The 23,857-nt window shown below is 30.6% G+C and overlaps 1 protein-coding gene across 18 annotated transcripts; it reads right to left on the minus strand.

The window, feature by feature from the left end:
* Positions 1-3,668: 3,668 nt before the first annotated feature.
* Positions 3,669-10,387, minus strand: LOC112710909 (uncharacterized). 18 transcript variants are annotated; one of them, XR_011865755.1, is made up of 11 exons: positions 8,928-10,344; positions 8,569-8,712; positions 8,382-8,457; positions 7,864-8,294; positions 7,585-7,762; positions 7,382-7,479; positions 7,036-7,288; positions 4,896-4,988; positions 4,667-4,801; positions 4,445-4,566; positions 3,669-4,315 (listed from the first exon to the last, which is right to left on the minus strand). XR_011865755.1 is itself a non-coding variant. In XM_072202969.1 (7 exons), coding segments are annotated over exons 1-7 (1,053 nt in total). In that variant the 5' UTR covers positions 9,849-10,387; the 3' UTR covers positions 6,732-7,178. The 18 variants fall into 18 exon arrangements, 6 of the variants coding, with proteins under 6 accessions (XP_072059070.1, XP_072059067.1, XP_072059068.1 ...); XR_011865758.1 differs by having other exon boundaries at positions 7,036-7,302; XR_011865759.1 differs by having other exon boundaries at positions 3,669-4,127; positions 4,241-4,315; positions 4,667-4,988; positions 7,036-7,302.
* Positions 10,388-23,857: the final 13,470 nt, after the last annotated feature.

The following is a 23,857-nucleotide window of genomic DNA, read 5'->3' on the forward strand; positions in this document are numbered from 1 at the left end:
ATTGGTGTTGATTAATAATGTAATGTATATTCGATTCATTGAGTCCTCCGGTATGGAAAAAATTATTCAGAAGAAGCCATTTGGCGGTAATTAACCTTTGCATTTTCATAACCACTCAACAAATGCCCCAAAACTACACGTTCACTATTAATATGAACTTCATTTGTAAAACTAGAATGCACATTTCCTTTTGCTCGTGGAGGAGTTCTACGAGTCCACAGTGCATTTCGATTTTACAATTTTTCCTGTTACCGTATGGCAAATTACAATGAAATCAGGCGAATGAAGAAATGGTTCTGGAGACTTTCTTTGGCATTTCTTTATGTTTTCTTGTTAGTTGCATTGCTGCTTATATTCATTTAGTTTAAATTTTTTCTGTTTTGCCGTTGGTTGCATTGGGTACTCTCTATAGTTTATTGCATAGGAATTAGCGCAAAATGTTAGTATGTGACACATATAACCCTGTGATGGTATAGTAGATTTTGATTATGTTGTGGTCAAATGAGAGTTTGATGGGTTAAGATTATAAGGTATTGTCACTTTATTAAGTTTGTTTCCTGGAAACAAGTGATGTCGTGACTGTTTTCCTAGCCTGTGAATCCTTGTTTGTTTGTTTAGCTAGTCGAGTTCGGATTACAGTTGATTCTCCCCAGTGATTGGAGTAACATCAAGTTGCGATAACTGTTAAGCATTATTTTTGTTGCACTTTTCCGTCCTATATTCATTGTCCTTTGTCCCTGTTAATCTTCTTTTCTATTGTCTGTGATGCAGAGTGCCTGGTATAAAAGACTATGTTTTAGTGGTGTACCTTGCCTTACATGCAGATAACTTGGAATTACTTTCGACTGCATTTCGTGCCTTAATTTGGACTTGCAAGTTCTCATGCGATAGCTCTTAGGTGTTGCAGTGGTTTTGTTATACTATTAATTTCCTGTTAAACTCATGCACGGTTGTAATCCATCATGGGGTTGTCCTCCATGATGTTTGTGCTCAAGTCTTTGTAAGGTATGGGATTCATTTTGGGAATTATACAGTGCACGGATGAAAACTTTAGAGGAGAAGTAAGAAATATATTTAATCTCAAAATACCTCCAAGTTAAAATTTTCCATTTATTTCAGTTTAAAAGTTAAGACCCAGGTCGAGAGAACCGAACCGGTCGATGACCTGGGAGAGTAACTGACTCAACGGTTTAGATGTTCAACCGACTCCAACCGGATTTCAACCGGATTAATTAATTATAGATTAAAAATATTAAAAATTCAATGCGTATACTTTTGAATATTAAAATTCAATAATTTTTACCTTGATAGAAACTTAAAATTTTTCAATTTCACGTAATAAATTTTTCATTAAAAGTATACTATTAGCAAGTGTTCAATATATGATCATATAACATGTTATTCACTTTTTTTAGAAAGTTAAATTAGTAATGACTTTTATGTTATGGACAGTCTTCTTTTTCTATTAAGTCAAAACTTAGCCTAACTATTGTGTTATGGTTAATGTATAAAGTGTGAAGCATACATGTTGACCAAAATTAATTGATTATGTCAAAGTATCAAAACCATGGGAGAAAAGAGACATTCTCAGTAAAACAAGTGTGGACTATGTTTCATAAGAATAACCCCATTCTGTGGTTGGGCAGTTTTTTTTTATTTCACGACATTGCATCTGATAACTCAAAGTAATATTTTAAAAGATTTATTGCAAGAAAACCTAACGGGTCAATAGCCTGGTCCAGTAGACTTTTACGATGTCCGCTTCTAAACCGATGGAAAGAAGAAGGATCTGTTATTATTTATTTGAATAATGAATGCGTTGTGTTGAAGACTCATTTATTGCTGAACCTCATTTGTGGTGAGTACAACACAATTTATTCCAAAGGGAGTCCTAGGCATGTAAAGGTCTTCCCTTTCTTTGAAACTAAGCCCGGAACATAGATCGAAGTACCTCTACAACAACATGAAGTCAGGGAGGCACCGTTTTTATGGTGTCCGCAAGGGGCGAGTTCCTGGAATTCACACAATTTAGGAGGATTGTAAGCAGCAGGTGAATGGGTTCAGGGACTGTGAGTTCAAGGGGTTCCCCAATGCTGACGAGGCAGTGAGTTGGCTCCGTGCCGGGGGTGTTTTATTGGAACCCCCACCCCCACCCTCACCCCACTGGCACCCCCATCACCCCCCCGTCACCATCACCGCCACGGTTGGGTCTGGTTGGGAGCTCGGCGATTGTGGGTGGAAGTTCTTTATCGACACAGCTGCATGCGATGCAGGTTCGATCCGGTCAGTGCACACGGATGGAAGCAGGATGCCGTCGTTCACGGAACGATTCAACACCGAAAGGTAGGTTCGACTCCTTGGTTATGCTTTGGTTAAGCTAGTGATGTTCATTTTGTTTGGTCGTATTGCAGGGAAGGCAGTTGTAGGAGATACATGGGAGGCAAATTTCGTTATAACTGAAGACATGAAGGTCTATCTCATTCGAGTTTGTTCACAGTTACGTCTTGACTACCCAGTCTTCACCCGACGTGAGTCTTACTCCAAAATGGGGCGCAACTGCATGGTTTCTGGGTGGTGCTTTAGTCTGCGCAATATGGGGTAAATTGGGTGGTAAATGGATTTTTGTCTGAGGACGAAGCAGAAGCAAGGCAGGATGCTGCCTTTCAGATGCAAGAGAAGGTGTTGACGATGACTGGGAGGGAGATTTGTGATTACAACTTCAGAAAGGTTACTACTTTGCAGAGGCGCATTGAGGATCTAGAAAGACAGGTTTCGACCCCTCCGTACCACCAAATTTGCGAGCTTCAGAATGAGAACCAAATGATGCGGCATGAGCTAGAGATGTTTCACAAGATGTTCGACGATTAACTTTCGGAGGTAGTTTAGGCTAGTTTACCAAGGGCTGATTTTTGTTGGTTTGGTTTATGTATTATGTTCTTACGTGTGTTTGATTTGTCATCATTGAAGTTGTTTGTTGTTTCATTTTGTTGATGGTTGTATTGGTTAGCTCATGTCTGAATTTTACTTATCATTTTGTAAGCGTTGCCTTTGTTACAAGTCAATATTAACGTGAAAAACGTATTTTTCATGAATTTGATAACTCTTATAGATTGAATTGAATTATTTTCGATGACTCTAATTGTCTGGTCGATTGAGTTTTGGATTGGTTAAGGTGGCTAGAAATTATGATTCCTAATTGAGTATGTAAAGTTCGGTTTAAGTTGTGATTTACTGGAACAAGTTTGATTTTGCTGGTAATGAGTTAAGATTTGGAATTTTTTGAAAAGGGTTAGAGAAATAATTTGGACATTATGAGTGACTACCACGGAGCACATTTTGTTCTCTTTTCCATTCCTTTAGTTAGATATTACCCTGAATGGCCTCAAGGTTGAAAGTAAACTGGCGGCTTCAATTTAAAAATTGTGTAGGGCCTTCTAAAGGTCTTAGCAGGTCGACATTTTACTATAGGGCTACAACTATAAGTTCCTTCGACACTTTTCATGTATTGAAGCTGGACCTTTAAGAACCAACTATGTTTTCTCCTATGAATTTAAAATTGCTTTGGGATTTACCAAGTCGACTCTAAGATTGCAGCCGGGTATTGTAAACTGTCTTGCAAGAAACCCAAAGCATTAAAGGAATACGATTCATGTCACATTAGAAGAAGATAAAACTAAATCAACTCCATACATTTTTCCATCCAAGGCCCCGCTGTACTTCAAAATGGCATCCGTCCAGCAAAGATGCAACGTAAAGGTTTAACAATGTAGAAGATCATAGCACGCCGAAGGGCAAATAAAAAAAATCATTTAACCCAACGGAAACGGAATATAAAGGCTATCAAAAAAATCAAATGTCCCAAAAGTTCCGAAACAACTGATTGGTACAAAAAATATTTGCCCCATGGTAACCAAAATAGATGGGCGATCCAAAAAATAACTGCCCACACGTTACTGACCACAAAATATTTACCATCGCGACTTGGCCTAACAAAGGACACGCTTACTCTATGCAGTTTCCGTTTGCCAGTGTGCAAATGCTTTGGATACGGAGTCCTGCGCAAGTTGGTTGTGAGACTTCATAACCAAGTCTATCACTAAGCGCATCCGAGTGGCAGCGTTGACATGCTGAGATGGCTCACAATAGCAACGGATGCGAGGTTAGTCACTTGCTAGTGGTGGCGATGAAGAAGCAAGACATTATAACTTCAAATGGAATAAATTGATAAGCTGATTCCCACCAAACTTGCATCGTGTAGTCTTGCCACATGTGCGCTCGAATCATCCATTGTGCTACCCAGATGCCACAGTCCATGCTGCAAAGACAGAAGTTTTAGTCAGTTCAGGACGCTTGTCAGGCCAACATGAGACTGAGACACCATCAAAGCAAAGGGTTTACGATGTAATAATGATATTAGGGCAAATAGGGGTGTGTATGATCTTACGAGTCTGCTGCCTGCTGAGGCACATCAGGCTCTTCAAATTCGAACGTAGAGAACCAGGGACGCGTCGCCCTGTCCCAGGAGAGCCACGAATTTCCCAGTGTCATTCCCTCCAGGTAAAGCGCCTACAATACGTTAAGAAAAAACATTATTACTGGACGGTGCTCTATGAAAATCATAAGCAGTGTGGTTATGGACTAGTGCTAGATAACTAGAGTGGCTTACGATGTGCATCATAGCCGTTTTCCTTGCGGCCGCTTCACGTGGGTCTCTAAGTGAGTCTAGGTAGATCAGCTTCTGCTCACGGACGTCGATTATCATTAGGTACCAGTGTTGGTCAGACCACATGGGCTGATACACCTACAAAAACCACATGGCCAAACTCAAAGTACAAGGTAGGAGAAAATGTGCAGCCACAATATGAGTAACACAAAACTGGTGGCGGTGACAATACCCGGGTCACCTGGTCAACCTTACTACGCATGTAGTTGTTACGTATCGCCCTTATGTTAGCTGAGGTGATAGACCTTCCGCCGACTGCAGCTTGCTGAACATAGAAAAGGAAAAAATTCCATCATACTACTAATATGAAAATTATTAACAATAACAACTCAACAATAACAGCGTTATCATTACTAAATAATAAGAAACTCATATTTATATTCAAATTATTGAAAGAGTTATCTTTAATTAGTAAGATACGTGATCATTTTTAACCGAACCCGTTATAAAGTAGTGGTATTTTTTAATTTCATTATGCACGATTCATATTCTTATATTTTTTAATGAAAAAATCCTATAAAAAATACATTTGAGAGAAAAAATTATAATGATATATATATTGATTAACGTATAACAAAACCCACTCTAATAACTATAAGTTAATTCTTTTTATGGAATGAGATTAACTATCTGAAATTCGTCCCCTCCATCTTAAAATTTCTGGTTCCCTCGCTGGTTGAGGCATCAAATTATTGACCTATAACTGTTTTATGTGTTACAGAAGAAATGAATAGAATGTTATTTGATGGATTCGAAATAGCTTACAATAGGGACGGATCCAGGAATCTAAGAGTGGAAGGGTGCGAAATTAAAATCATGTTTACCTAAATATATTACGATACATTGATGAATAGATATACCCGTATTTTTGGTTTTTAATTAAAAAAATAAATACTAACAAAAAAAGGATTATCACAGTCTTTATAGTTTTTTCATAGTATTTCATCGGTTAACATGTAATAAAACATAAACTTATCTATATTTAAGTATTCTGTTAGTTAAGTTACTTCATTAAATATTCATGTGACGGTCATTTATATTTTTATGTTTTATATAATTAAAAATATAAAATACACGAGTATAAATTAATTAGCCTATCAAATGTGTTATGTGAATTTGAAATTCATTAAAGTGTTTCTATCAACTAATAATAATTCTAGAAATTCATAAGGCGACTATGAGAAAGATACAAGTACAAAAAAATTGAAAAAGAACAATTACATGACAACTAATACCAAGCAATTCGTAACATGATCATGGTTTCTAAATTTAATTTCCAAAGAATATACAAAACTCTAAACTATTGTGTTTCGCATCATGCCACATTAAATTAATATATAGTGGTCCCTACTCTCAATAGGACGAGACAGTGCCTTCTGCTACACAACCATTAAAGTTTCCATTTGTTCCTTGATTCCTGAAGCCTAGCAATTTTAAGGTTTAATGATTCATACAACATTATTCATGTTATTTGTTACTCTTCGCAGAAAACCACATGGAAACGTGTATCTTTAGGGAGATGGTGGCAGAGCCTCATTTATTCTTCTTCCAGGTTTTCATCTAATTCTTATTACTCCAGAGAGTAAAACCACAGTGAACTGAATATTATTTATTGCATTCCACAACCCAAAAGTCACAGATCGTTATGCAAACTACATGTCATACTTGGCTTTTGAGTGGATTCTCGAACATAATTGTTTTTTTAGATACATAAAAAAAAGCTCTAATCTGTCATATCTTTGTTGATAGTGCCTTCTGCAAATTTTTAACTTACATATTTTGTTATATTACACAGTTCGCGGTGGTTTTCTTATTTTACCTTGAGATCTAAATTGTACCTAAAATTTGGTTCGAATGTTTGCAAATGTTAGTTGCTTTTCTTAGTAGGAAGTGTTGACTTACTATCTTCTTATGACTAGCGCCTTACTTAGCATATTGTTTTACTTTTTTCTATGAAGAGAACACAAAAAGTCTGCATAAGTTGGAAAATATAATGCGCAATGGTATATGCAGGAAATTTTAATTTGCTTGTTTTGTGTAATGGTTTATTTGTTGGATCATTCTACAACAAGGAAGACAATGTTCACCATAGCTCTAAACTCTATTCAGTAACACTTGTTGGGGGTTCATATAAAAATGTCCACCCCTGGATTTGTGGTACATGTCCAGTATACTATCCTAATTATTTTTCCAAGGTATCAGTACCCACAGGGCACAGCAAACCATTAGAAAAATGAATTAATCCCTAAATGGAGAAAGTAGACTAAATAATTCAATTCATGCTTCTACCACAAATGTCTAACTATTCTTACCATGATTGTCATTGGAAGGAACCAAGCATGTGCCGTCAACGCAAGTGTGAGCATGCGGACCACCGTGTTCAGCACTTGCAATCACACCAACAAAGGTACACCGATTTAATGGAATATTGGCAGTATCTGAGATAACGGGGATGTCACAGGACTGGGCAACGAATTAAGGAATTGGTGCTCACATCGTCCACAACCTCCATCTTCGGTGCCAGAGTCATGAGCGCTCCCCGAGTGGCATAGCAGTCCCCAATGTCTATAAGAATCTCGCTATCATCATAATAAACAGTCATAACTGCTGATCCATGCAATACAATGGACTTCAGAACAGAGCGAAGGGATTGCATACCTCTCCGGAAGATGTCGCATGAAGATATACGTCGCGACGACCAACTCCACTCCGGACAGATTCATGTCATCGGTCGGGCGGAACACCAGATTCATAGACTACATCAATACCACTGAGTTAGTTAAGGCCCTTGCATGTGTAACCGTCGTTCAATCCATACCAACTTGGAAAGACGAAGACATGACTAGAATTAACTAGCTCACCTTTGGAATGCCCTGCACTGTCATACTCACTACTTTGCCTATGTTCACGACAGCAGCAGGTTCCTTGGAGTGGAGATCGCTCCTTTGCCTGGAAGATGGGACGCCTGTCTCAAATTCATGATTTGCATGAATTTGCCAATGGGATCTTCTCCGTCTGGTCGTCGGTGGTAAGATCAACCTGAAATTGAAGGAAGGGAATCCATTGGGACACCCACGGAAGGATAAAAAATGGTATAAAATTAGCTAAACAAGTAAAACAAATCCTTGTTACATACTCACCACCTCCGGGATACGGAGGGATCGGGTCTCATTAGCAAATGGGTAAGGTTTCTCCATAGCCATTTTTGACCTCTTGGTGATGAAAGGGATGTGGTCGACGGTGAAGGTGGTATCCATGATAGGACTCCGCAATGGCTTGGTTGCTTTGGATGGTTTGCTTCTACCACTGCTTTTGATAACCTGTTTCTTCTTCTCCCTCTTGTTGGAGACCTCGGTGCAGGGGTTGTGTCGATCACGTCTGCAACTCGTGCAATGCCCTCCAGTTGGCACCACAAACGGCGGCGGGACCTGCTATCCATGAGAAGCTGGATTGCGTCTCTTATCTCCGACACCACTACATCATGTTGCGATATTGCATCTGACAATTGCCGGAGATCGGACTGTAGGCCGGAAACTGTGCTCACCACGCTCTTTGCTTTGGGGCTGCATTCCTGCAACATATTTACATTCCCTTATACAATTACACCGACGGCATTCCACATAACGACTAAGTTGCAAGTGTCTATTATCATACTTACATGGCTCGGGCCTCGACTGGAGGAGCCGTAACTCCCAGCAGACCACTCTAGTTCGTTCACAGCAGCCGGGGGAAACCTGCAATCAGATTTTTGGTCGGGCATTATTGGTCAGCATGGAGTAGTGAACATGAACACGTCATCGGCATCATATACTAACAACACCAAAAGCAAATATGGTCATACTCACGTGATAGGACTTCCTCTCCACCTTTTCCTTGCACATGAAGAAGAGCATTTGGAATCGGAACCCGTGTGACAAAACAATGTCCTTGCCAATGGCTTTGCCACTGATCCGCGTGGGCTCTCACCAAATGAAAGCCGCCGTGAATGCCTGCAACACAACCCCACCTAACGTGTTAGTTTGCAATGTGAGTAAAATCAAACAACATTGTAAACCAATGACAAATCAGCCACAGGAGAAATGTACATCCGTGGTAGGCTTACAACCAAGTCAACTGGACCTGATTACAGACCCTCTTGAGAAACCATCTTCGAATCACCTGAAAACTAATTCACGATGTGAAGGTGCGTAGAATCTTGGCTCACCTGAACAAGGCGAGGGATAAGGATAGCGCCAGGACAGACAACACATTTGTCCCGAGCCGCTGCTGAGCGCCCCCACTCGTGGCCATACCTAATCAGGACAGGAATCATCCATGCAGAGCACCATGGTACAGCGGTGAGGATGAGCGGCCAGAAGGAGCCAAACCTTTCGTTCAAAACACCGTGGGCAGCGGCATCTTCGTCGAGGTTAACACACGACTACGTCGCCGTTAGAGGTCAGGGGGTTCTCCCGAATAGCTAGGCGACCGCTGCGAAGGGGGGGTTTCCACGGCATGTGGGTATTCTGCGCCCTAACCCAACAACAAATCCTGAACCCTACACCGGTGCCACCCTCAATAGAGCGACTGGTCAATCCGCCCAAACCAACCCCCTTTCAAAACATTTAGGGCCGGACTCATCCACTCTATCCAAGACGTGGGCCCATACACAAAACTAAAGATAAACCAGTTGCAATTGGACCTCAAACTCTTTTTTCTCTCTTTTGCCCAAACAAGATAAATCCCCCCAGTTTTTTATCTACGGTTCCGTTAACATCGCAGCAAAATATTTTTCCCTTTCAACGTTGTGAATGTCATTGACTAGGCCCACCTTTAACCTGCCAATTACTGTTGTAACAGAAGGCATCGGAGCCCCGCAAAAAGCCCAACAAAACCTAAGCACCGGCGGTTAAAGGACAAAACAAAAAAGGAAAACAACTTCACTTCCTGCAAGAACCCCCCCTCGGGCGGACCCAATAACTAACGTGAAGTAATTGCTAAGGAGAAAACGCTACTGTCAGGAATCTCACTTGGGTATCCATAGATACGCCAACACGTGAGCAAGGGCACAGAAAAGACACGATGTTCGTAAAAAAAAGGTGCAGTAAAAAAGGTTTCACGAATCTTATCAATAAACTACTCACATGTTGTCGTAGGGCACGTGGCAGAATCACAGACGAGTTGCTGGCACAAGGACGGGGCCGTTTCGTCTCTCAGAAGGCTATCATGGGGGTGGGAGCCTCTCCAACATGGTGGTCATTCTCTACTAGCATCAGTAGATTCCCGTGTGCCACTCCACAGTCCCCACGACTTAGAACGTGACCTGTGGTTATGCAAGATTCTTTACCTTGCTGTCTATTGCAAGTGGAGTAGTGAACAACCACATTTCAGGTCTTGTGACAACAATTCCCACCCGTGCCTGGCTATGCCTAACACAACTTCAGTGATTTGACCGATTTGCCCATAATGAGAACTTTACATGGCAGGAGGAATGCATCTCACTATGTCCTAGGGATTTCATGCATGTGTACCGGCATTCATGAATGGATGTCCAGTTTGGTCTTTTCGTTGAACCCTTCTCCCGAGATGCCTTTCAAATCGCTATAGGTCGTGTCATTCTGTCTGTCCCATCCATCTGGATTAGGGGGGAGAGGGTTCGGTTTTGGCGCCAATGAAACATTACTTGGGAGCAAACATAAGAGGAATGGTTTTAAAAACCGAACTGGTTTTGCTTGGTCTGTGGGTGAAACCGGTTTACCGGTCGACCGAACCGTCATTTCATCATTCGATCGGTTTACAAATACCCCTGGTGTGACCCGAAAGGAACCGTTGGACACCGAACGACATGCGTGACTATCCGTGGACTCAGTGATCGACCCAGAAAATTTAACGACCGGGAGGCAAAAATATATATGCTAAAATCAAATTTGTTCAACGTTATTCCTTTTGCGGGGACATAAAAATTAAAAATGCTAGTGAACCATTTCATTCTCAAAATATTATTCATTACACATAATTTACTAAGAAAATTTGTTTTAGGATCTATAATGGAGGCAACTCAGAAAAAGATGCATAAATCGTCTTTTTTTAAAGATGTTTTCATGTTGTGTTTTAATTGGTTTCTGTATACTTTATTCGGTGTTCCTCATAACATATTATTAAATTCCTCAAAAGATTTTCTTTCCAAAAATAATAAAAAATATTTAATTTGGACTAAAACAAAAAAGATAATAGATTAACTATTAGATTTTTTTAAAAGATTATTTACATAAAAAAATATATCTCATTCATCAATAAATATATATATATATATATATATATATATATATATATATATATATATATATATATATATATATATATATATATATATATATATATGCCAAGCTCTTAAAATTTTTATAAATAAAAAAATAATTAATTTTTATTCGTATAATATATAAAATAATTACTATATTATTATTATATTATAGATTAAAATTTACTAATTTAAAATTTATTTTTATTTTTAAAAAAAGCATTAGAAGTAAATAAGTTCTTTATACTAAGATGTAATGTAACAATATATATATATAATTAATTAGTTTTTAAAAAATAATAAAAAGATGATTTTTTCTAATAAAGTGTTATTAAAAAATTAACATTATAACAACTAATTTAAACCAATATGATATAATAGGTTATTAAATATATTTAATACAAAACATATTGAATATAAATTTTTATTGACTTTAAATTTTAAATAATTTTTAATTGAATTTCGAATATTTTTATTTTCAAGAATTAGAATATTTTAACATCGTTTTTTTTGTTTCTTTTTAATTGAGTCTTTGATTTTTTAAGTTATAACCCTTACTTATAATTAAGAATAATATTTTAACACTGTCAATTACTCACTCACACATATAATAATACAAGAACATTTCTATTGTCATAATTATAATCTAACTTTATAAGCAATACAGTACAATAAAACTATATATAAATAATATAACTAAATTTTATCTACATCTATAGTAACATTTTATAAATAATATAATTAAATTATATTTATATTTATAATTAAAATATGAATAAAAATACAAAAAGTTATCAGGATGGTTAATTTTTTTCGTTCATAATTTTTTTATTATTATTGTTGTGAAAAGTTTAATTATTTTAATAATTAATTATTTTTATAAAAGATAATTGAATAATACAAAAAAGTCTTATTAAGAGTAATTTATTTATATATGATTAAAAGATAATTGAATAATTATATACGGTAAGAAATTAATATTATTAAAAAATAAAAATAAATTTTTTTTAAAATTAAAAATAAAGTTTATTTAAAAATAAAATCAAAAATCATGGTTTTTTTTCTTTTTTCCAAAATTTATCTACGAATAATTCTATAAATATTTTATAATGAATAACAATATTAAGCTCGTACTAAAATTTATTCTAATAAAATTTATTTTAATTAAACTAAACGTTAAATAAACTAGTAAAAAGAATTTTGTTTCCTCCATCAGAGAAGAATGACAAACTTCCATACTTCTACTATGTTATGGCAACAATTTAGCCTGTTATTTTTTAATAATAATAATAATAAACAAGTATATCATAGTAAAAAAGGAAGCACGTAACTAAATAATTTATCATCCGGATTATATATGAATCAAAATGATAATATGAGGCCTAACACTACAAAAATAGATAACAAGGTTAGGGACTTACAAAACATTTCTTAAGATCATAGAAAAAAATGTTTATTTTTGTCTGATATATAAAACAATTATCATATTATTATTATTATCACATTATATATATATAAGCAAAAAAAGTCCAACCGTTTTAAAGTAAAATTTTCTTTTAATATTTGATTAAATGTTCTTCTATTTAGTACTTTTTTTTGAAACTTCCTCCTAGTTAAAAATATAATCATTATAATTTTTTAGTTATTATTACTAGGGGTGTTTACAGATGGGATATGGCTGAAATTTTGATTCAATCCACACTAAACTCATTAGATCAAATTCGAAATTCGCACTTCTTATGTTTGGATCAGATATCAAATATATCCATAAAATAAAAATATTAAAAATTTTTATTTTATAAAAAAAGTCAATAATTTTTTCTGCTTACTTTTCTAAACATTTTTTACTTCTATTTGATTAGAGTGTGGATTTGATTCAATCCAATCCGATCATCTATCATACCCTCCCAATCCGATCATCTATCATATCCTCAAATTATAGATCAGATACGGATAAATACTATGGATTTATATGGATATGACCTAATCTATGAACACTCTTGAACTGGATCGGCTGGTTCGACCAAAAAACTAGTGAACCTGACTAGAACCGGACCCTAGTCTGGTTTAGTTTACTCTTTGGACCGTTTAAGGAATAAAACCGGTGTGAACCAATAAGAACCGGTGCAAACCGGTATAACCAAACTGGTCAGCTTAAAAAATTTTTTATAATGTCTCCACAAAGTCTTGAACCAAGAACCTTGGAGCAAAAGCAACCTCTACTTGCCACTTAGCCATTGCACTTCTAAGTACTATATTTGACAAATACTAATTATATAGTAAGCATAAAAATCTAATTTAATTTAATTTTTATTTTTTCTAGTTTTAAAATTAATTATATTTTAATTATAAACCATTTTTAATATAAATATAAATTTCACTAAAAATTTATTAATTTATTTGATCTATTTTATTGCTAGTATTGTGATTAAGGTTATTTGTTTTGATGTTAGTGTTAAAATCTACTGATATTATAGTTAGATGATAAGTTTTGTGAATTAATTATTTTTTATTGTGTCAAAATAAGATACTATTATAGTATTAAAATTTTATAGTTTTTTAACATTACTTATTTTTAGAAGTTCAGACTTGATTCTTCATAAAATGTTAGTGAAGATATGTATTTCAAATTTTAATTTTAAGTTTTTAACTATTTTATATTTTATATTTACGTGAGACCGGTTTTATCGGTTCAACTAGTTATTTATCGGTTGAACCAATAAATCAGTGAACCAGTAGCTTGACCGGTTCGATCACTGGTTCGGTTCTAACAACTATATTTCAATCTAATTTCAAATATTTCGATTTACTCAATTTAGTCTCCCACCTTAATAGTTATGACTCACATTGGTTCAATTTCATTTGATCCCTTGACACAAGTACAATCGCTTAATGTTTATCCTTATATTGCTGCTTGTTAAGGTACCTAAGTATTCAATTAGGCGAATAGTAGTTTTCCAATGTTTACCTTGTGCAAGTTTATTATTGTCTTCCTTGCTTCTTGCCGCGCATTACCGGGATTACCGGTTCATTCAGCGATGCGTCGCTTGAACCAGTAATTCCATGAACCAATACTTCCACCAACTCAATCACCGGTGCGGTTCTAACTATCATGATTACACGACGTCGCAAACCCGAGAATCTTCAATGTCTGGCACAATTTTTCAGAACGCAACGCACACCTTACACCGCAGGGTTTATAAAACCAGACGGGACTTGCCGGTTCAACCGAAACAAAAATAAACCAGCTCGCCATCTGCACCGAGCCATTGATTCTTTTGTCTAACTATCATACCCAGTTTTGCACCGGCCACACCGGTTTACCTATGTAACCAGTACTTCCGGTTCAATTCGGTCCGACCGATTGGATACTTTCCACGAACCTATCAAACCCAACCGGTCCATCTTGTCCAAAACAAAGCCATTCGCTACCCTACTCTTTTTCTATAAATACTACTCTCATAGGGCCATGCAAAAGCAATGCACACTAACGGGTGGCTCCCTGACACATCACCACCCATTTTTTCCACCAAAATGCCAAGCATCCACACAAGAGCCAGTATGTCACCAGGTAAACCCCCCACATGTTGCAGAAACAACTTTCCATTCCTCCATGGTCTTTACCAAATCAACTCCTGGGATTGGGTGAAATTGGCAAAAAACTTATCAGCATCCTAAGACTATGACTACTACGATCCTCAAAACTGTTGCAAGCGGCGGCAATCTTCACAGTTAGGAAGGCTGCGACGACTTGCAAGCTAGCCACTCCCCCAATGTGTTTAGCATCATTCCATGCAAGGCAAGAAAACAATATTTTCCTTTTTCTTTTAATTTTTTTCCTCCACGATAGCTCACATCGACATAATTATGTATCCCCTTTATTTTAATGTCCGTTATAAACATCTAATGTTGTTACTCTTCTTGAGGATATTCATTTCTATTAGTAACCACAATCATGCTTAAATTGACTTTCCTATCAACTAACTTGTCAACCATAACGACACCTACTTAGAAATTACTATATATTTTTTCATTGGCATATGGTTTCCGTGTCAACAACCGCCGCTCAAGATGTTTCCAGACAATTACCTATCAAAGTTTATATCGGTCAGGTGCATAATTGTATGTATAACAACAATACAATATGCCCAAGCCGACAAGAAAATATATGGCATGTTACGTGCAAGTATACCCTGCATGAATGTTCATTTAATCCATGCTGTCTGAATTCTTATGCGGTATGACAATCGTGTGCAACATCTACTGGTCTACCAAGCTGCAGCCTCGTAACTTACCCTAATACTCGCAAATATTTGTACCTTCGCTTGCATGCTGCCCACTGACCACTCAAACTAAAACTCAAGTTTTTTTGGAAATTTTTGCATGAATCGTCTCAATCTGCCCGCCGTTTATATCATGCCACTACGCACGCATAACTATCATTAGTTCCAACCCATTACTACAAATAACTGTGGTGTCGCACCCAAGGGAGTTCTTATGTTATTCTTCCCTAATTTTTAAATGATCCCACCTGAATCAAATACATCAAAAAACAACAACAAATTATTCCAACTGGTTAGCATAAATGAAAGTACACCACACTTACTCCAATGAAACGATTCACAACATGACGCAACCACTGTTATCATTATTCATGATATTATATTTGGGGAACACTTAAATGAAGATGCTTATTTCATCTCTTATTAAAAATATTTTTATTTTGCGGCTTAATTAGTTTTTATATAATTTATTCGATATTTCTTGTCATATATTATTAAATTGTTTAAAAGATTTTTTTTTCAAAAACTATAAAAGCATTTAAATTGGATTTAAACAAAAATAGATATAAATTAATTGTTCGAATTTTTTCTCAAACTGTTTATACGAAAAAATACGTCATACTCTCTCTCTCTCTATATATATATATATATAACAAGCTCAAGTCTTTCAAATTTTTTACAAATAAAAAAATAATTTACTTATATTTGTACAAAATCTAAATTAGTTATTATATTATAATTTTATTATACATTAAGATTCCTTATTTTAAATTCTTTTTTTCATTTTCTTATAAGCATTACAGAACAATATAATTGTCATAATTACATGTAGTGTAACGAAATATATATAATACTAATTACCTTAAAAAAATTCTGAAGAACATTTATTGATTTAAATTTATTTTTGTTTTTAATATAACATTTAGGAATACATAAAATTTTTAAAACTAGATGTACTGTAACAAAATATGTATAATATTAATTACTTTAAAAAAAATTCTGAAAAACGTTTGGAATGTTTTTTAAAAATTCTGGAAAAAGTAAATATGAAAGGTATTCATAGAAGTTAATGTTTAGAAATAAATTTTTAAAATTGTTCAATTTAACAATAATATTTTATACTCGATCCAACAATAAAAAGTCCGGATATCGCATTCGATCGGATGAGTTTAGGGTAGATTGTCTCAAAATTTTAGTCATATCTGATTTGCGAACATCCCTAACAATAACAGTTAAAAAAATTATAAGATGAGGTTAAAATATTCTAATTTTTTAAAGTAAAAATATTTTAACTTCAATTCAAAATTTTTCAGAGTTTTAACTCAACAAAAACTTTTACTCAATCTATTTTGTATTAAGTATATTTAATAATTAAAATTAGTTTTTGTAAAGTAAATTTTCTTATAACTTAGAAAAAAACTCTTCTTTCAAAATTTTTCTAATATTAACTATTATTATATATACTTTGTTAAACTACAACTAGTTATAAAAATTTTACTTATTTCTAATTCATATATTAAAAATAAAAAACAAATAAATTACTGAATTTTATTCTACAATACAATAACAACATAGTAATTGTTTTATATATCGTACCTACATAACTTAGTTTATTTTTTTTGCTGTAAAAAATTTTAATAGGCTTGAGCTAGTTATCGATCCAACTCGTACGATATATTTTACTTCAAGACAACTATCTGCACACACACAGATATATATATTGATGGATGAGTGTGATATATTTTTTAACATAAATAATTTTAGAAATAAATTTCTAATACTTAATCTATTACTGTTTTGGTTTTAGGCCAATCTACATTTTTTATTATCTTTGAAAATAAAATCTTTCATATAATTTAATAATATGTAATGAAAAATACCGAATAAATTATATAAAACTCAATTAAAATACAATACAAAAATATCTATAACAAAAGATGAAATAAATATCTTTATTTGGATGTTCTCTTATTATTACTATTATTTTTGTTCTTCCTATTTTCCGTCCGCCCCCTTCAGATTTCTCTTTTCTTTTTTCCGACATTGCTACACATTCCTATCGTTACCTATAATTCACTATTATATTTATTACAAAAAAAAATTTACTGATCCGAATACCAACCAAAGGTCCAAAGAGAATAAACAAGGTTCATCTTCTCCAAAGTTCAAATTCTTTTGCAACAGGGCCCATAACCACACTAGCATCCTATCGAAAAGCGTTCCTTTCTACGGTCTTATGCAGTGTGCGGCTCTCCAGCTGAGCCATCCCACTAAATCTGGCTCACTCCGGATAATCATGAATCTCCAACAACCCACAACCTACGTGTCACACTGCAGTTACATCTGAGAAAATCTCTTTAACTCTGTATGAATTAAGCTCTGTACCGTATAAAAATCCATATAAATATTATATTAGTTTAAGATTGTATCTTAAAACCTACGTATGTTCATGGTATAACAAAAAGAACTATATTAAACACCAGAAAAGTATTGAAGAATAATTTTGACAATATTTTAATCTAATTTAATTTTTGTGTTATCCATGTAAAAAAATGGGTATCACTCAAATAAAGATACTTATTTTATTTTTGGTTAAAGATATTTTTGTGTTGCATTTTAATTAATTTTTGTATAATTTATTCGGTATTCTTTATCACATATTATTAAATTTATTAAAAATTTTCTTTCTAAAAATAATACAAAAAAATTTAGATTAGACTAAAACCAAAAAAATAATAGATTAATTATTAAATTTTTTTCTAAAATTGTTTATATAAAAAAATACGTCACACTCATTAATCAATCATATATATATATATATATAAAATTCTTTTTTAAAGTAAAATTTATCACACGAGTTATATCCATAACAAGTTCATGCCTCATAAAATTTTTATAAATAAAAAAATAATTAATTTATATTCATGCGATATATAGAATAATTACTATATTATTATATTATAGATTAAAATTCACTAATTTAAATTTGTTTTTATTTTTTATATAAGTATTAGAAATAAATAAAATTTTTATAACTAGACATAGTGTAACAAAATATATATAATATTAATTAATTTTTAAAAATTATAAAAAAAGTTTCTTTCTAATAAAGTGTTATTAGAAAATTAATATTATAAAAGTTAATTTCAACCAACATGATGAAATAGGTTATTAAATATATTTAATACAAAACATATTGAATATAAATTTTTATTGAGTTTAAATTTTAAATAATTTTTAATTGAATTTCGAATATTCTTATTTTAAAGAGTTAGAATATTTTAACATCATCTTTTTCATATGTTTTTAATTGAGTATTTGAATTTTTAAATTATAAATCTTATTTATAATTAAGAGTAATGTTTTAACACCACTAATTAGCCATACATACAAAAATACCAGAACAATTCTATAATCATAATTATAATCTAAATTTATAAGCAATACAATGAAACTATATATAAGTAATATAACTAAATTTTATCTATATCTATAGTCACATTTTATAAATAATATAATCAAATTATATTTATGTTTATAATTAAAATATGAATTAAAATACAAAAAATTATCATGATGGTTAACTTTTTTCGTTCATAATTTTTTTTATTATTTTTGTTTTGAAAAGTTTAATTATTTTAATAGTTAATTATTTTTTAAAAAAGATAATTGAATAAACAAAATAGTTTTATTAAGAATAATTTTTTTAGATGTGATTGAAAATTAATTGAATAATTATATACGGTAAAAAATTAATATTATTAAAAGATAAAATTAAAATTCGTTTCAAAATTAAAAATAAATTTTATTTAAAAATAAAATTAAAAATCATGCTTTTTTTATTTTTTTTCTAAAAGTTATCTACGAGAGTATTTTATGATGAATAAAAATATTAAACTCGTACTAAAATTTATTCTAGTAAAAATTTATTTTTATTCTATTAAATGTTAAGTAAACTATTGAAAGGAATTTTGTTCCCTCTATTAGACGAGACTGATAAACTTCCATACTTTCATTATGTTATGGTAATAATTGACCATGTTATTCTTAAAGTCATGATTGCACTTCATAATTTTTTCACTTTTATATATGAATTTTTGAATGTGCAAAATAATAATAATAATAATAATAATAATAATAATAATAATAATAATAATAATAATAATAAGGAAGTATGTCACAGTAAAAAAACACATCATCAAATAATTTATCATTCGAATTATATATGAATCAAATCGATAATAAGAGAGCTAATACCCAAAAAATTCATAACATGACCAGGGACTTACGAAACTTTTCTTATTCACAAACATATAAAACAATTACCATATTATTATTATTACATCATATATATATATATATATATATATATATATATATATATATATATATATATATATATATATATATATATGTATATGTATATCGGCAAAAAATTCCAATTCCAACCGATTTAAAGTAAATTTTTTTTAATATTTGATTAAATTTTTCTTGTATTTAGTATTTTTTTTAGAACTTTCTCTTATTTAAAAGTATAATCATTATAATTTTTTAATTATTATTGTTAGGGGTGTTCGCAGATTGGATATGACTAAAATTTCGATCCGATTTACACTAAACTCACCAGATCGAATTCTATATCCGCATTTTTTATGTTTGGATCGGATATCAAATATATCCGTAAAATAAAAAATATTAAAAAATTTTATTTTTATAAAGAAATAAAATTTATTAAAAAACATTTTCTATCCGATTAGAGTGTGGATCAGATTCGATCCAATCCGATCATCTTACAGGTTGGATCATATCCATAAATTACAGATTAGATACGGATAAATATTATGGATTTATGGATATGATCCGATCTATGAATATCCCTAACTAGTACTATAGGTTCATTGCTGCAAAAGTATGCTTTTTTTTTTAATTATGACCCATTATATTAGATCTTCATTATCATTAAAACAACTTAATTATCAACAAAGAGATAATACTTATTGGTCTTTGAAATTATGTTCGTTTTTCAATCTAATTTCAAAAGTTTTGATTTATTCAATTTAGTCCCCCAACTTAGTAGTTATGACTCACAATGGTTCCTGGTCTTATTTTTATCACAGTCTCACAGAATTGTTAACGACATGTTGAGATGGACTAATGACGACTATATTGTACGTTCTAGCGAGTATTTGATGTGACAATTGAATTTTTTTTACCTTAATTTTTTTCCAAAAAAATACTTAAAACCCTAATCTGAATCACGGATACCTAAGTTAGAAAATCAAATTAAGTAAATTGAAACTTTAAAAATTAGATTGAAACTCGAATATAATTTCAAAATAGAAATTTAACTTACCTAATGATTAATTTAAATGAGAATAAAATAAATCAAAATGTAACATGGTTTTTATCAATATTTTCAAATTCAAAATTTCTATACTAAAATTAATTAGAATTTCTCTTTAAATTAAAAATTTAACGAAATAATAACTTTAATGATCTCAACCAATACCCCAATCAATTATTTTAATGTCATTAAAAAAAAGAAACCCTGTATATGAGAAGAAATTAATTAATTTGTCTACTTTATTAAATAGTTATTTGACTAAAATGAAAGAAATTATTTTTTAAAATTTTTTAAAAATTAATTAATATTATATATTTTGTTACATTACATTTAGTTATAAAAATTTTATTTATTTCTAATGCTTATATGACGAATAACACAATAAATTATACACAAACCAATTAAAATGCAACACAAAAACATCTTTAGCAAAAGATGAAATAGGTATCTTTATTTGAGTAATCTCCAAAAAAAAATCTATACATACACACAATCATGTATTATTATATTAATAAAAATATTTGGGTATGTCTAAAATGAGTACAACAATTATGTGCTTATTCGATGCGCTACATTTATATAGACCATTAGATTTGATTAGATGAAAATCAAAGGCTAATATGAAAGAAGAGCATTGATAGACTCTAATAAATACAGAATATCTTAATACATAAATAAATGTTTTAAATAAAAATACTTTAATACACAATAATTTAAAGGGCAACAGAATCTTTTATTCTTAAATAATTAAATATAAAACATATAAATATAAAAATATGAGTATTCTTTCTTTAATAAGATTATTTATTTTGCAAAAATTTTTTATAATAGTAAAAAATTATATTAAAATAAAATTTTAAACTGTAACATAGAAATATAAAATAGTTAAAATTTTATTTTATATTAATTGACAAATAATTACATTATTATATTCAAAATTTATTAACTAACTAATTTTGTTAAAGATATTATTATATAATATAATCTTTTATCAAAATATTTCAAAAATATAATTTATTTAAAATATTATATATAATATACGAAAATATTAACCTTTTCATTTTTTCAATTTTTTTAGAAAAATGGAATAAATAATATAATTCTAAATCCATGCCTATCACATTATATATTTACTTATATTAGTAAGACCTAAATTAATCAAACTTAGCCAATGAGTAATAGCTCAAATGGCATAGTCTCCCCATACTCAATTAAGAAGTTGCGGGTTCGAGTCTCCTATCTTTGGTAAAAAAAAAAAATTAATCAAACTTACATAATTAAAAATATAAAACATATAAATAAAGAAAATAAATATTTTTTATTTATTAAAATTAATTATTATGAAATTTTTTTTATAATATTAAAAATTATATTAAAATAATATTTTAAACTACAATATCAAATTAAAATATAAAATAATTATATTTTATTTTATATTACTTAATAAATAATTAGATTATTATATTCAATACTTATTAACTAACTATTTTTGTTAAAAATATTATTATATAATATAATTTTTTTATCAAATATTTTTCAAAATCTAATTTTTTTAAAATATTATATATAATACATGAAAATATTATTTGTTATTTTTTTTAAAAATGAATAAATAATATATATCGACTACGTATATATATATCCTATGTGTATATATAATAGTAACTGATATAGAATTGGTATATATTCTTTTATTCTTTAGCCTTTCTAATATATATGCCACTTCATGCTTCTCTCTTCTAGTCTTTCTTATTCATATTTATTTTGTGATAATATTGTATAAATAATTATTTAAAATTATTTTTTAAATTTAACATTTATAATTTTATATATAGAATATTTAAAATTATATATTTATAATAAGTTTATTTTTTATTTTTATTATTTTCAAAATTTTTTTTATTATTTTAGTTAAATTTTTTATTTCCTAAATCGGCCAGTATATATATATATATATAGGCAAGATATAAAAAAAAGAGAACATTGTTGTAGGCTTATAGCCAATAATATTCCGAAAAGTTATATAAGGAACATACTCTCGAATTTTAAGCGTTGATAATATATATATATATATATTATTTTATCAACGCTTAAAAAGTGGTGTTAAAATTGAAATAATATTTTTTAATTTAAAATTAAGAATAAAAAATTATCAAATATATATAAATAGAAAATAATTTTTTAATATTATAAAATAATTTGCATAATAATTAATTTTAATAAATAAAATATATTTATTTTTTTGTATTTATATGTGTTATATTTTTAATTACGTAAGTTTGATTAGTTTAGATCTTACTAATATGAGTAAATATTTAATGTGATAGGCATGTATTTAAAGTTATATTATTTATTTCATTTTTTTAAATTGAAAAAAATAAAAAGATTAATATTTTCATGTATTATATATAATATTTTAAATAAATTATATTATATAATAATTTTTTTACGAAAGAAAGATAGGGAGACTTGAACCTGCGACCCCTTAGATCAGTTAAATGAGTATAGAGGAGACTATGCTATTTGAGCTATAACTCATTGGTATATTATATAATAATATCTTTAACAAAATTAGTTAATTAATAATTTTAAATATAATAATTTAATTATTTATTAAGTAATATAAAAAAATTTATTTATCTTATCTTTTTATGTTACTGTTTAAAATTTTATTTTAATATAATTTTTTAATATTATAAAATTTTTTTGAATAATAAATAATTATATCGAATAAAAAATACTCATTTTTTGTATTTATATGTTTTTTTATTTAATTATTTAAGAATAAAAGATTCTGTTGTTATTTAAAGTATTGTGTATTAAAGTATTATCATTTAAAACATTTATTTATGTACCAGGATATTCTATATTTATTAGAGTCCATCAATATTCTTCTTTTATATTAGCTTTGATTTTCATCTAATAAAATCTAATAGTTTATATAAATGTGGCTCATTCAATCAGCACATAATTATTGAGCTCATTTTAGACATACTCAAAATATTTGACTTAATTAAAGTCAAACAAACGTAATTATCTAATTGGATAATAATATAAATCTTTCTATAACAATTAAACTCATTTTACTCTTTAGCATCTTTCTGCAAAAGTAGACCATTCAGATTTTAACTGCAAAAGGATTAAGGATTATGTGCAGACGTGCAGTTAGAATTAATATTACTTGGTAGTGTTGACCTTATCATAAACAGTTTCGGAAACACATTCTGTGC

This window comes from Arachis hypogaea, chromosome 9 (assembly GCF_003086295.3).
Source record: "Arachis hypogaea cultivar Tifrunner chromosome 9, arahy.Tifrunner.gnm2.J5K5, whole genome shotgun sequence".
Taxonomy (NCBI): Eukaryota; Viridiplantae; Streptophyta; class Magnoliopsida; order Fabales; family Fabaceae; genus Arachis; species Arachis hypogaea.

Coding starts and splice junctions, on each gene's coding strand:
- LOC112710909 (XM_025763374.3), bottom strand. CDS start 8,973: ATGTGTTGTCTGTCCTGGCGCTATCCTTATCCCTCGCCTTGTTCAGGT. Junction 7,763..7,863: donor CCCTCCGTATCCCGGAGGTG/GTGAGTATGTAA, acceptor CTTCAATTTCAG/GTTGATCTTACCACCGACGA. Junction 7,480..7,584: donor CAGTGCAGGGCATTCCAAAG/GTGAGCTAGTTA, acceptor GTATTGATGTAG/TCTATGAATCTGGTGTTCCG.